This window comes from Thunnus thynnus, chromosome 4 (assembly GCF_963924715.1).
Source record: "Thunnus thynnus chromosome 4, fThuThy2.1, whole genome shotgun sequence".
NCBI lineage: Eukaryota > Metazoa > Chordata > Actinopteri > Scombriformes > Scombridae > Thunnus > Thunnus thynnus.
The window spans coordinates 32,294,479-32,308,574 of NC_089520.1; the positions used below are offsets into that span (position 1 = coordinate 32,294,479).

The following is a 14,096-nucleotide window of genomic DNA, read 5'->3' on the forward strand; positions in this document are numbered from 1 at the left end:
GAATTTCTTGGTGAATGACAGACGGGTGCATAGACTGTGTGAGGCTTTCCAGATTCTTGTTTTCATAGTGACATCACCAGGTTTGGTACCATCACATCTGTACAGAGACCAGAACCAAACCTGCACACACTTGAGCTGCAGACACTGCAGACAAGTATTGAGCGGATGGATAAACAGCATGTCTGTCTGTTTCTTATGGGAGTTAAGCAAACAAGATACATGATCTACAGTAGACAGCTATGGATGTGTTGGTTGGTGTATTTTTAACTTTCACTTTTCACTTTTTTCTGAGAGCCAGGCCTTCTATACTCCTCTTCCTCCAGTCTTTAGCCAGTCTTCCAGGCTAATCATGTGCTGACTCCAGCTCTACAGTCTCCTCATCCCTCTCTCAGAAAGAAAGCATTATGCATATATCCCAAAATGCTCAACTACTACTTTAAAAGCTATTCCAGAATATGCCAGCTATATCTTTCCAACAAGTTAACAAAACTGAATATTTATAGCAGGCCACAGAGCAACATTATGCATACAGTGCCCTCAAAGCCCTCAACCCTACTTGATATTTTATAATCATTCCAACTCTCCTACATCCTGCATATACTGAGTGAAATATTCAAACTCATGATGACATTTGTTGTATCTGCAGTTCCAGCTGGATTGTTTTATACACATTACAGTGTGATTAATTCTGACATATCTGACATCTTTCAAAACTTTAGAGTTGTGTTGTGTGTGTGCATGTGTATGTGTTCTTATTTGTGAATAACGGCGAAACAAGCGGTGCTGAAAAGGTGAGATGTGTCACTGGAAGATCATTAGAGTTTATAGTGAAAATATAGAACTTTTATCTTACTTTTAAAAAACTTTTTTTTAAAGAAATGGAAACCTCTATAAGTAAATGTGCACAGTATGTTTTTGTACCTTGGTTGGTGTCAAAAATGTTGACGTTCTTGGTGAACTTGGAGCTCTGGTGTCCTCCTCCCTGCCGCAGTCCTCCCAGCAGACACAGCCTCCCAGCTGTGTCCCATATCACTCCCCCATATGAACGTTTACATGGCATCATGGGTAGCGTAGTCCAAGAGCGTGTCTCTGAGTCGTAAACTTCGAAGGCTTTCACCGGTCGCTTACACTGACGGCCACCTAGAAGATTGTGTAAATACATCACTGCTTGATATAATCTTTACTCAGCTCATATTGAAACAGTGAGAAATCATTTCAATGAAGTACTGTGAACACAAGAATGTTCCAACAAATCCTGCATAGTAAACCTTTAACTACCCGTTTGTGTCAAACCTTTTTATATTCTGTTTTCTTTATGTGCATGAGCATTTTACAGGGCTTTTATTTTCCTCTTTTCTTTCCTTTTTTCATTTCTTTTCCTGTATGTGTGTAAACTCTTAATAAAATACTGTTTAAAAAAAAAAAAAAAGTACAGCGAACACACCCACACCAGTTTGTACCTGCCACGTAGAGCTTGTTGGCTAGCAGATGTACGTTGGCATCATACCGGGGGGTCGGCATGGGAGGAAGTAGCGCCCACACGTCCTTCCGAAGGTCGTACTGCTGCAGGATGCTGCGAGGGAGCAGGTCAGCACCCATTCCCCCCACAGCCAGAGCCCGGCCATCTACACACACACATGTCAAAGTTTCCATCTGAATGCTTGTAAGCATATTATCATGTGTCAGATGAGAAAGGTTGAAGCTGAGAGGGTAGATACATTTGTCTTTGAAAATGGTGCTAAATAAACTGACACCAAAGAACAATAACAACCTGCTCGATAAAGATTACTTTATGAAAGATCTTTAAGAAGTTAGCTTGTGACGAGGCAGGAGACTGTGACAGACACAGGAAGCTTGGGGAGTACAGCAGCAGAATAAAAATGCACAAGTCCATGTCTGGCACTTTGGCATAACACCTCTAGCATAAGAATGGAGGTGGGTGAGGGTGCTGAAGCAAGAGAAAATATAGCATTAATTATCAGAATGAAAAGAAAAAGAGCTGCAAGGAAACAATCTACATGTTTATTTATTTATTTATATATCTCATTTATTTTTCTAGCTTCTCAATTTACCTGCCATTTACTTCCAGTTAAATCCGACCTCAGTGCATCCATGCTACTAAAAAAGTTTCCAAAACACTTTGTATTCATTTTGGCGTAGAAGTAAAACTCATTACCTGAAGTTCATTATCTAATATCTGAAAAATAATGATTCTTCAAATATCCATAAAAATGACATCATTTAGTCAATTGGGTGACTGACTATCCTTTTAAAAATACCATATTTGTTTTAATTTGGCTCTATCGATCATTTTGTCAGACTATTTGTCTCTTTTTCAGCTAGTTGGGATGAGTTTTTTGGGAGGGGGGGGGCTGTGAGCAAAGGGCCAAGGATCGAAGATTGGTCAGGGAGATGGAGAGAGCAGCACAATGAACCTATACGCAGCAAATAAGTCTGCGTGTATACAACATCTATCTGTGTTCTAGCAGACACTGACAGATGCCCTGCTAGACTGAACACAAACTCACCGCGGTTGAAGAGACGCTCTTTGAAAAGGCTTTTTTATTTGTATTGACTGTTGGACTGATCCTAAGAAGTGAGTGTGAAAATATTACTGCTATTCCCTCATATTGGAGAAACTATGTGGTTCTTGGTTCAAATTAATAGAGCGTATTGTAGAGTTGTTTTTTAATGTGTGTTAAAGCAAAGTGAACACTACAATTTCAATAATAAAAATAAGATCCAATTATCAATAATTACATACAAGTTGTGGTGTATGTAGTTAGTTTGGTTAATGTTATATGACATCAGGACATCATTCATCATTTGAATCATTAACTTCTGATGAAAGTCTGGAGAAAAAAACAAAGTTAACATATTGAAGCCTGAGGTAGAGAGTATGTTCCATTACAAAACTTAAATCATTTTTTCCCATAAGACATGAATGCACCATAAAATGCACATTGATACCGATAGCAAGAGGAATCAGTGTGTCTCTCTGTTTGAATATACAACACCGATAGCTGCCGCAGCTCTCTCCACCGCCTCAGCCTCCTCCTCCTTGTTTTTGCTATTGTTGATTTAACTAAGATTTAATGTTCATGTGTGTGTGTCTTTAAGGGGGGGGGATTAGCTCTCCCAGAAGACTCCTTGTTGCTGCTCAGATTCTTTAAGAGCTCCCTCAAAGAAAAGAGCCTTTTACACCGAATCTAACTGTAAAACCTTTTTCATGAAGCATTTCTCTATGTGAGGTTTCCAAATGTAGATTTCAGTATGCTTCCAAAGTAGCAGTTTGATTGACATCCATCTGTGCACAGCTTGATTTTCCTTTGAGTACGTGCTGCTCTAGCACATTTAGAAGATTTACACATTTACAAGTACATTTACTCAAGTATTGCACTTAAGTACAATTTTGAAGTACTTGTACTTTACTTGAGTAACAGTAACATGCTGCTCTAACACTGATGCTTCAGTATTAATAATCTAATGATGTCATATATAATAATATATCAGTCAGAGGGACCAAACCACTACTTTTACTGCAATACTTGAACTATATCAAGCTCTTAATACTTATGTACTTTCTACATTGCTGTATTTACTTAAGTAAAGGATCTGAATACTTCTTCCATTACTGCTTATTCTGCGTTGGCTACCAACAGAGTATATCATAAATAATATATATATGACCTACTATATGCATCCCCTAAATCATCATGACTCAGTCCATACCTTTCACAGTGATAAATACACCCATCAGGGCCTCCCGCAGAGCGCTCCTCTTCCTCCACCTCCCTTCTTCTGTGTTGTACATCTCCACCACCTTCAGGGGACTCTGGTCCTCTCCCACTCCCCCCACCACCAGGATCTGCTTTCCGAGCACTGCTACAGCTGCTCCAGCACGAGGGGTGGGCATGGGGGCCAAGCTCATCCACCGGTCCCCCTGCGAACAGGGACGAGCAGCTTCAGTCAGGCAGAGCAGTTACATACAAACCCACCAACCACGAAGGACAAGTCTGCTGGTGAATTTTCACTTGTATGATTCAACTAACTTGAATGAGGTCATACTGCCAAGTACACGTTCCCTGGTTCATCTGTGACACACTTAATATGTTGATGGCAAACAGGGCAGAACAGATGTTTCATTATCATCATAATCATTACAAATAATTAATTATTACAATCATTACTATTAATACTCACTCGCAGCAGCAGCAGCAGCCACTGAAGTTTTCTGTGCTTTAAAAAGGTAGAAGTTTTTCTAAGTTTTTCTTTTCTTACTTGGTGCACCTCTTCTGTGCCAGGATTTGCTTTATATTGAAAGCTAGTTTATTTCTAATTTAAATCCATTGATTTGTGACAGTGTCTTCAGGGGGCTTAGATCTCATTAATGTTTAAATAAACCCTGAAACATTTGCACAGTGGAAATTGAAATACAGCTGCATGTACTACTTTGCTGTTGATTTGCCAAGAAAATTATAAGTCTAATATTCTAGTTTCATTTTCCCCCTTTCAGTGTATTCAGTGCCTTGTGAAAATGTGTCATTTCATTTGAGCATATGTCTGAATGTTTGTTAGTTCAAACTTTTAGGGCTCTATTTTCACAAAGCTAGCGCAGTCTTTGTGCAGTATTCCTCGGGCGCAAGTCTATTTTTTTTTGCGTCTGTGCCTGTTTGGTCATTTCTGGGCATCAAACAAACGCCCCTGCACTGACGTGGGAGGAGAGGTGCAGCTCAGGCTGTGTTTATGCAGATGATGCAGTGCAATTCTGGGGGTCATTTTGGCATGAAATTGTGTTTGCGATAAAACCTGCTCAGAGCACCTCTTATCACACACGCAGACGCAGGGCAATTTTCATGGCTTCAGCTGGCAGAGGCACACAGACGTCTCCAAAATCACAGAACTCCTTTCATTTATGTTAAGTTTTGCTCCTTTCAGTTTGCTACATGTTCTTTCATCTACTGCAGATTGACATGAGAATCAAAACACAAGTTTGTTTTTAAGGAAGATTCTTACCAATAATATCATCCTCATGAGCATAATCTAGTGACCCAGAGTTCAGAAATATGCTCTGTTGGATGAGTTTCCCACAACAACTTGCAGAATATTGGATCTTTTCCATGTTTATTAAACAGCTGTAGTCATGATACACATGTCTCATCTACAGTCTCTGATATGAGAGAGGGGCTGTGCATCAGTTAACATGTGGATGACACAGCAGAGGAAACCTCATTAATTATTTAACTCTTCAGGATCAGTCAGTTTTTTCTGTCATGTCACAAGGATCATGACTTTTCAGTTTTGCTACTTACAGTCACGTCTCAAAATACTCGCAGTAGTCAGTTCTGTGCATTGACGGGTGTTTCCATATAATCAGTGTGTAAAATAGCCTCTGACAGTCAGAGGTCCTGTACTGAGCACGTTCCCTCCTAAACTGAGTAGACCTACATGCCTGGCTGAGCCTGGTCACTGATGGTCAGGAAGATTGCAACAAATTGTTGGTCATAGCCGCAAGCACCTTATTTCAAGAAAATAGGACCCTTATTGTTTTACTAAAATATTGTTGACTGACATCATCACTACCAGTTGTATCCTTACTTGGTGTAAAAATTAAACATCAGATACAGTGTCCGAATGGCATTTATCTCATACCTCAGGGGAGTAGAGCTCCAGGCTGGGGCAGGGCCTCCCTGCAGCGTCACAGCCCCCCAGCATGTACATCTGCCCCCCCACCTCAGTCAGAGTGTGGTAGACACGGCCACTGGGCAGTCGTGCCAGGCTCTGCCAGTGAAACTCCTGGGCTGAAGGTACCGCCATGGCCTCGGCACCTCAGGGGAGACTGAGAAGGAACAGGAAGGAGGCCCACAATCAGGAAGGTTTTGGGGGTGGATTGATTAGGGGAAGCTAAAAACTGAAGAGATGTGGGAGAACTAGGAGAGTGAGGACAAGGCCCCAGGGTGAGGGGGAGGTTCTTAATTGGAAAGGTGAAGCGGAGGTAAGGGGTGGGAGTGTCGGATTAGTTGAAGGCCAGGCTGAACTCTCCTCCCCTGTGGATAGTGGGCTGGGCCCTGGAGAAGATATGAGGTGAAAATGGATTTAGAGCTGCAATACACTGAGAGCAGAGCAGTAGAAAGTGAAATAAATTGGAAGAACTTCAGTGAAGAGCAGTGTGCGCATTTTCTGTTGAGTGGACATTTACAGTATCCTGTAAGATGTGAACACAGCAAAGCAAAGATTAAGATGAAGATGAAGAGTCTGTCATTAGAAACATCTCATCATCGGTGGTGCAAACTCACTCGGTACATTTACTCAAGTACTGTGCTTAAATGCAGTTTCGAGGTACTTGTACTTAAAGAGGACATGACGTGCTTAATGTGATTTTCTGTCATTTACATACCTTTATGATGTCAGATGTCTATGTTAGGTGGTGAACATATGTAAAATGCTGCCTTCAAGTCAAAAGCCCCGTGATCAGTCTGCTCTGAACTCTCCGTTTGCAAAGTTACTTCCCCATCGACCTGATGTCAGATTGTTTGTGCACGCCCACAAACATCTGTTTGTTCCATAGCATATGTTTCTAAGGTTGTTGCCAATGTTTTTCCATGTGTTGTTTGTGTCGTCCGCTCTCATATTTCGGATCGGATGACTCTAACACGTAAGGATGTATTAGAGAAGACCAATCAGAACAGAATGGGCTCATCGAGAGGGGGATCTTTAAGAGACTAAAGAGGCTGAACTGAGGGGCTGAGTAAAGGGCCAGTGTAAGATCAGTAGTTTTTAACTGTAAATCATACAAAGATATTCCAGTAGAGCCCCAGATTAAAACTACAGACATGTAAATGTGCATGTTATGTCCTCTTTAAAAATGATCTAACAGCTATTACTACTTACTTTGCAGATTAAGATTTTCATACAAAACATAAGATTGTCTTATAAAAGATTCATTGTTTAAAGATTCACAGATTAAACTGCCCAACAGCAAAATTAGCATAATTAGCTCAAGATACTTACACATTAATGCATCTGAAATGATGATCCGGTACATGATATTTTTAGTATACTTTATAAATGATACTTCTGTACTTTTACTGTACTTAGGGAGCACAATTGACTGCAGGACTTTTACTTATAATGGAGTATTTTTATATTGTTATATTGCTACTTTTACTCCAAGCTGCTTAAATCAATATTTTTCTATTAACAATGGATCAAATGACTGTGTATGTATGTGAAAAATGTCCCCACCAATAATTATCATCCAACTCTATGGTTCCCCTCTGTTCTGCGGAGCATTTTAGTGTCTTTCGGCTGAATGTTTTGGTTTTACTGTCTGCAGATTTACTGTTCTGGTTCAGGGTCACCGCTCTCATCAGCTTTGACAGCAGGCAGTTGTTTTCAGCCAGCTCTGCTAAACCCACTCTACACTACCTGCTCAGCAAACAGACAAAGGTAGTGCACATAGTGGAGCATTTAGCAGCTTTAGAGCCAGATATTAGTCTCAGGAGTGGGTGGAGACCAAAACTGGGCTAAAAGGAGAGTGAATTTTGGACTTACATTCGCCAGGTGGACACAAACACGACTCCAAATGAATGCTAATGTTGCTCTGATGAATGTGTAAATAGGCGACTGTTTGCTAACACATCTGCCATATCAACTTTATAAGAGCTTGTTGCACTGCACCAAAGTGGCCCAAAAGTCAACGAATAAGTAAAGGTCTTGAATACTTTTTCAAGCTGATGCATGAACAGAAGAGTATTTCAAGAAATACACCTACTGCCTGAACTATTGTGGTACTCCTCCGAGGTAACGGTTTTCAAGTCTTACATTAATGAGTAGTACAAAGAAACATAAGCTAACACTGTCAACAGTGTCACTGTCAACAAAATCCAACGACACACACCCAATTCTGGTGTAAGAATTCACTTTTTATGACATAAAAATCTGCTGTCTTCAACAAGTCTGGCAGCTTTACAAGTATCTCATTAAAATGACTCATCCAGCCTTGGATCTCCTTCAAGTGGATTGTCTGGTCACATGGCAGGACAAACTGCATGAAAGATGTTTACTGTATGATGATCAATCACTTCAAGTTACAGTTTCCCTTTAACACTACTTCACTTTGCCTGCATGTAACTGTGAATCTTCCATGCTCCCCTCAGATGAGTAGCAGCTGTAGACTAGTGGAACTGAACTGACACAGCGTCTCCCATGTATAAGTTTCCTTCCTTGTCGTTCCTATGTCAGGCACCGCTGTTGTTTTTTCCTGTGTCATCCCTCAGTAGCTTTCTGTTTCCTGTGTGTAACCCACATCTCCCGCCTACGTATAGTTTCCAGCGAGGAACAGGGGAGGAAGTCTGTCATTGACGTGGGAGGGAGCATCCAGAATAAACCCACGGTGCACTGAAAACCTAATTCTGACTACATTACCTTAAATGCTCCCTGTATCACAGCTTTACATGTCACACAGGGAGACATAACTGTGGTCATTACTGTCAGTCAGGTGTGTTATGAGGAGGTCACAGGGAGTAGATTTAAGTGGAAATGTGACTACTGTTATAATACCCAGCTGTGATTTAACACAGCCTCTCAGCAGTTTATCCTTTAAAGCTTCACATCTCTTTTTAACACATACCCCCACCCCTTCCCCTTTTTTCTCTCCCTCTCTGCCCACCTCCCTCCGTTTTACTACCACGCTTTATCTACCTGTCATACCTTTGATCATCACACAAACGGAGGAATAACGAATGGAGGGTGAAGATAAAGAGAGGACTGCCCTTCAAAATAAAATCTTCCCCATTTTAGTGTGCGGGGTAGGTTGCCATAGCAACAGTTAGGCTTTTCCCAAGAGGTTCAGCTTTAGCTTTTTTTTTTGCTTTTGCACATGATTGCTTATCGCTTGGTTTGCAGTTAATAATGGCTTATGAAAAAGGATGAGAAACCAATAAAAGCGCTTGCTCTCCTATAGGCTGACCCCGGCAGGCGTGCACTTGCTAACGAGGCAGGATAGCTCTCTCTCGGTCGGCTCACGGAGTGCATTAATTGCAATCTGTAACCGATTTGGTTCGCCACATCGTTTTTTTTAATTAACTGCTTGAACAGCTTGAGATCAACAGTAAGCCCACCAGCATCATCTGAAGTCATTTACAATCAGCATGCCTCCAACTTGAAACTTTTAATTAGGTTGCGTAGTAACTCTCCCTACGCTCCCTCCGTACAGGGAATGTCTCTAAATGTAAAGCTTCATTCATTAAATGAAGCATGATGAAGTGTATGTTAATTTCATATCATCTCTTATCATTGATTAGTATCTTATCAACCTTCCATCCGAGTTTGAATGACAATAAAAATAATTTATGATAAACAGGTTGTAGTGGAGGAGGAACATCTGAACTCGGTCTGTTGGTTGTTCTCCTTATGGATCTTAAACGCATGAATATGCAAATACTGAGATTGCAAAACCTAACCTGAAGCCAAGGAACAAATCCAGCCAGTAATAACATTTAATACAACAAATTGGAATATTTGAGATGACTAAACTGGATCCAACTGCACCGCCATGTCAGTTAATCCCTTATTAATCAGACCTGGAAGCATTACTCTTCCCCGGGAAAGACTAACAGAGAATCAGATTGAATTAACGCTCACATTTACAGTCCAATGTTATTCATTTCTCATGAGTTTGTTTTCAAATGTATCGTGACGAACATTTTTCAAATACATTTTCTCCAGTTAAAATTTAATCGAATTACTTCAATTGAAAGAATTTCTAGGAAAACACGCCAGGCAGTGACTTTCACTTCAAACGCTACGAGTTCACCTGATTGGATGGCTTTTAGTCATTGTTTATTAATGGGAACCAATCAGGACCAAGTCTCCTTTTCTCAGGAGTTAACTTCACTTTAACTAACCATTATTCCTGATCATACATATGTATGATAGAGACGAACAGTGAATATTAGATTGTACACTAATCTGTATAGTAAGAGAAGGTTTTAAGTCTTGCAATGCACTTTACTGCCATGCAACAGACTGCTCATTTACCTGAGATGCTAAGCTACAGATGTTAAGTCCAGGAGATCACTAAAAATGCTGACCTAAACTGACTAAACTAAAAAGACTTTAGTTTTTGTTGACTAAAACCGGAGATTCAAATGACTATTTGACCAAAACTAATATACATTTTCATCAAAAGACTCAAACTCAAACTACATCAAAATCAGAAATGAGTACCCTAAATTACTGCATAGCTCTATTTTAGGGAGCTGAATTCATCGTATCAGTGTTCATTCTGGATAACAATGAACTGTCAAGGATGAAAGTAGTAATTAGTTACAGTATGATGCTACCTGGTTGCACAACATTATTAGACATTATTCCTCAGATGTGTCTCAGTCTGGCCACTCAGTTACATTTGAAACTGTCGTTGCATCACAATGTTGACATCCAGATTGCAAAGTAGCAGGCTGTGATTACAGCTCAACACGTGACTGTATACAGCAAGAGTCTCCTCGCTCCTTGATGTCTGTTTGAGTGGAGGACTGTAACAAGATATTCCTGTGGCATAGACTGAGACATATTTCCATCTAGATGGCAGCTTGTTGTTTTCGTTCTGTGTTGAAAAATCACACCAGCAGTTAGAATACATACACACATCTAGGTTGTTACCACAGCAACCAATGCAGAAAGTTAAAGGATGCCTGAAAAAAAAAAATCTGACGTGATCACACATCACAATCTGGAAAGTCATTCCTATACATTGGAAATCAGAAAATAAGATTCGCCCACAGTCTTGAATGCAGTCTGTGGTCTATAATTTCCTGAAACTGTGCATAAGCACAATCACTGGTGAACGAGGGTGTGATCAACAAATTCTTTCTATATATCAAAAAAGAAAAGAAACCTTAAAGATATTGGCATGGGCTTGGAGACTATGAATTTACAGAACGCCTGCATTAGAAACTGGGGGTGTAGAGTTTGGGTGTAGATGCACAAAGGGTCTAACACCTTGATTCCACCGGGCACGGCTGCATCAGTTCCATCATTTCAGAAGCGTCACAGAAGCGGCTCTTCACTCTGCTATGCTAAGAAGACGTGCCTAATCTATTTTTGACGTAAGCCGCGTCAAGCTGCACAGAGTAGATCCAGCCAGGCAGGAAGTCAGACACAGATACAGCATAGAGCATCCTGTGAATTTTCAATTTTGAAGAATCCCGATCGCATATCAACAATAAACACAATTAAAACAGACAAATAAATAAACCATTTAACTATGTAGCCTACCTACCCATGGTAGAAGCACAAAAATCAAAGAAAAATGACCAAATCAACAAAATCGGAGCACGTCAGCAAAATTGGGAAGTTCAGTTGCGCTGCTACTGCGGTAGTTACGGTATACTAAAGGTGCTCGTTAGGCTTTGACCTAGGCTGCCGTAATTACTGTAGTAGCAGCGCAACTGAACTGCCCGATTCTGTTGACATGCTCCGATTTCCAAACAAAACTGCATTGCAAATGGAACGCGACGTAGCCATGCCCCGTGGAAGCAAGATATAAAGAAAGACACTACTGGGTTGCATTATGGGAAATGTAGTATCCAGTGATTTGGAAACTAAAATATTTTGCCCCCTGCTGACTTGATTCTGCCAATTCTTTTTTTTATTCTTTCTCCTGCGAGTCCTCCGACTTTATGGAATAAATCACTGGAGTGCCCCTTTAAATGTGAATTAACGTATGCATTAACATGTTTCTTTCATCTTGTTTTTTTTACAAGATTAAATCCATCCTGCATATGGGCAATAAACAGCTTTGAAATTAATGATGAAAAGAACCATAATCGTGGCTACTGCTTTGACCGCCACATTAAAGCTTCAAAATACAGCAGCAATATTTAACCTTCTATATGGTTTGAATATTTTAAGAGCAAACTCCTTGCATGAGTCTCCTTTAATCCTCCTCTCAAGTATGCTTTACATGTTGGGTTGTGATTTGAGAGGGCTTCAGTAACCTCCTACACCAGGTTGTTTGTAGTGCAGTAACCTATTTTTTTATTATTTAGAGGTCAGATAAAATGCTTGGTGAGCTTTATTCTGATCTAAAAACAACCCTCCCTGTACTCTGCTCTCACTCTCACTGTGTGTGCAGGCAGTTCAGCAAGGGATCGTTTATTGACTTGTACTTAATTAGTCTGCAGTATTCAAATAGAGCATCTGTGCTGCAGTCTGTAGCTGACCTCAGTACATCACTAAAGTTGCCAAAATTTGTTAGCACTTATTTGGATGTGTGTATATGTGTGTGTGTGTGTGTGTGTGTGAATGTGTGTAAAAATGCCGGAGAAGGTTGCCAGAGCTTTATCAGACTAACAGCTTTTCACACTGGCCTGGTTTTAACAATGCTGAAATCATTCCCCAGAGCTCCAATAGCAGTTCCACCTCCCTGAGTCTGATACAATCAGCACTGTTTTGGCTCAAACAAGTCTTATCTGGTGAAGTTCAGCAGAGGCCAACTACTTCATGGCAACGACCCGCTATTGATACAGATCCATTTAACTTTAGGAGCAAGAAAAACTTTGGAGAGTGAAGACAGATGCAGCAAAGTGAAGACGCAGCAGTTCTTCTTTATTACTAAAGGCCTCTGAGTAAATAATATGGGACATTTTCATATAAATAAATGTGTTTTGTTACTTTTTATCTGTTCAATGAGAATAACACTACTGAAGTTCAGCCTACTGAGGTTAACAGAGTGCCATGCACCATACGGAAGGGCCGAGGCAATGCACCAGGTCCATAAACAACAATTTCTAATTCATTGTTTTTTCCTGAATCAGTTGTGGGGCTGGTTTCCACCCTCAGACCACTTGTTCCCCCTGAGCTCTAAAAGCTACAGTAAAATAAAGATAATACTATATCTCACACCTGCTAACCCCAACCCTGCTCCTATAGCTAGTTATTAATTACATAACAACAAATAACAGCAAAATCTTTTTCCGCTAATCACTGATGCAGCCTGTGAGAGAACAGAAAACGCTCTTCTTCCTTCATATCCTTATTTTCCAACTCACTACTGTTGTCTCTCTCTTTCTGCCTCCTCTCATGCACCAAGTGTCAAATATCGTGCAAGCACTGGCACTTTCCACAAATGTCCTGTCATGGATGAAGCCGTAGGAAAAAAATGACAAAATGCCATCGCATTAATAGATATATGAAACTAGCCATGTTCCATGTCTGAAAAGTGCTTTACATGCTATCAAGGTTTCTTCCTGCCAGTATGGAGCCTGTTAGAGGCTGTGATAGTCAGTCCCTAAAAGCTTTGATACAACTGTTGCAAATATTTGGTGTCACGTAGGGCCTTCTTGAAACTCTTGAATCACAAAAAAAAGATGTGATTTGTTTCTTTGGAACCAGTAGAAGGACTGGCAGTATAGCTGCGATGCACAGAAATGTAGAAAAGCCCAAGCTTCATCTAAAGTAAATGCAAGGAAAGAAGAAGTGCTACCCATACGGTTTCATTGATAGGTAATCTCTAGGAAGTGCAGAGCAGACACACCACAGCAAAGAGCTGAACAGCGACAAGGGAGTCAGCAAGTAACAGAGGAACTTGTGGATTGCTTTTGGGTATGATTTGCCGGGCAGCAGGCCTTGTTTCCTCTGCACATTACACTCTACATGACAATTACACAGCCTCTTATGGCAGCTTGAGATGCGAGAGCTCTCCTTCACCATGTGAACATACAGCACATTCCACTGTGAATGCATTGAGCCTCTCTGGCTGACAGATCCGCAGCTCAACTCCTCTCAGCCAACTGAATCACCAGCTTGCTCCCAGCAGCAGCTGCAGACATCCTGCTGGTTGGTCAGCTCGAAGATTAGATGAATCTCCGGGTTACCTGGCATCCCAGCTCCAAATGATCTAACGGTCCAGACCAGATTAGGTGAATGTACTGCCTTAAGAGAGCCAGGCAGAAAGCTAAAGTCTGAAGGTTTGTGAGCTGCGGAGTCGCTCAACCAAGACTCTCCTTTGAGTCTGAGAGCTGACCTCGGGATCAATAGGCCAGAGGGAGAAACGGCATCCCTCAGTCTCCAAGGGGGAAAAGAGAGCCAAT

The 14,096-nt window shown here is 40.9% G+C and overlaps 1 protein-coding gene across 1 annotated transcript in view; it reads right to left on the minus strand.

Moving 5' to 3' along the window:
* klhdc8a (kelch domain containing 8A) overlaps positions 1–14,096 on the minus strand; it is a 38,393-nt gene that overhangs the window by 12,193 nt on the left and 12,104 nt on the right. Inside the window, exons 3-6 of the mRNA XM_067588383.1 lie at positions 5,653–5,839; positions 3,733–3,943; positions 1,461–1,625; positions 922–1,140 (exon numbers count right to left, since the gene is read on the minus strand). Coding sequence (XP_067444484.1) covers positions 922–1,140; positions 1,461–1,625; positions 3,733–3,943; positions 5,653–5,817 — 760 coding nt within the window. The 5' untranslated portion in view covers positions 5,818–5,839. The remainder of the gene's footprint in view (positions 1–921; positions 1,141–1,460; positions 1,626–3,732; positions 3,944–5,652; positions 5,840–14,096) is intronic.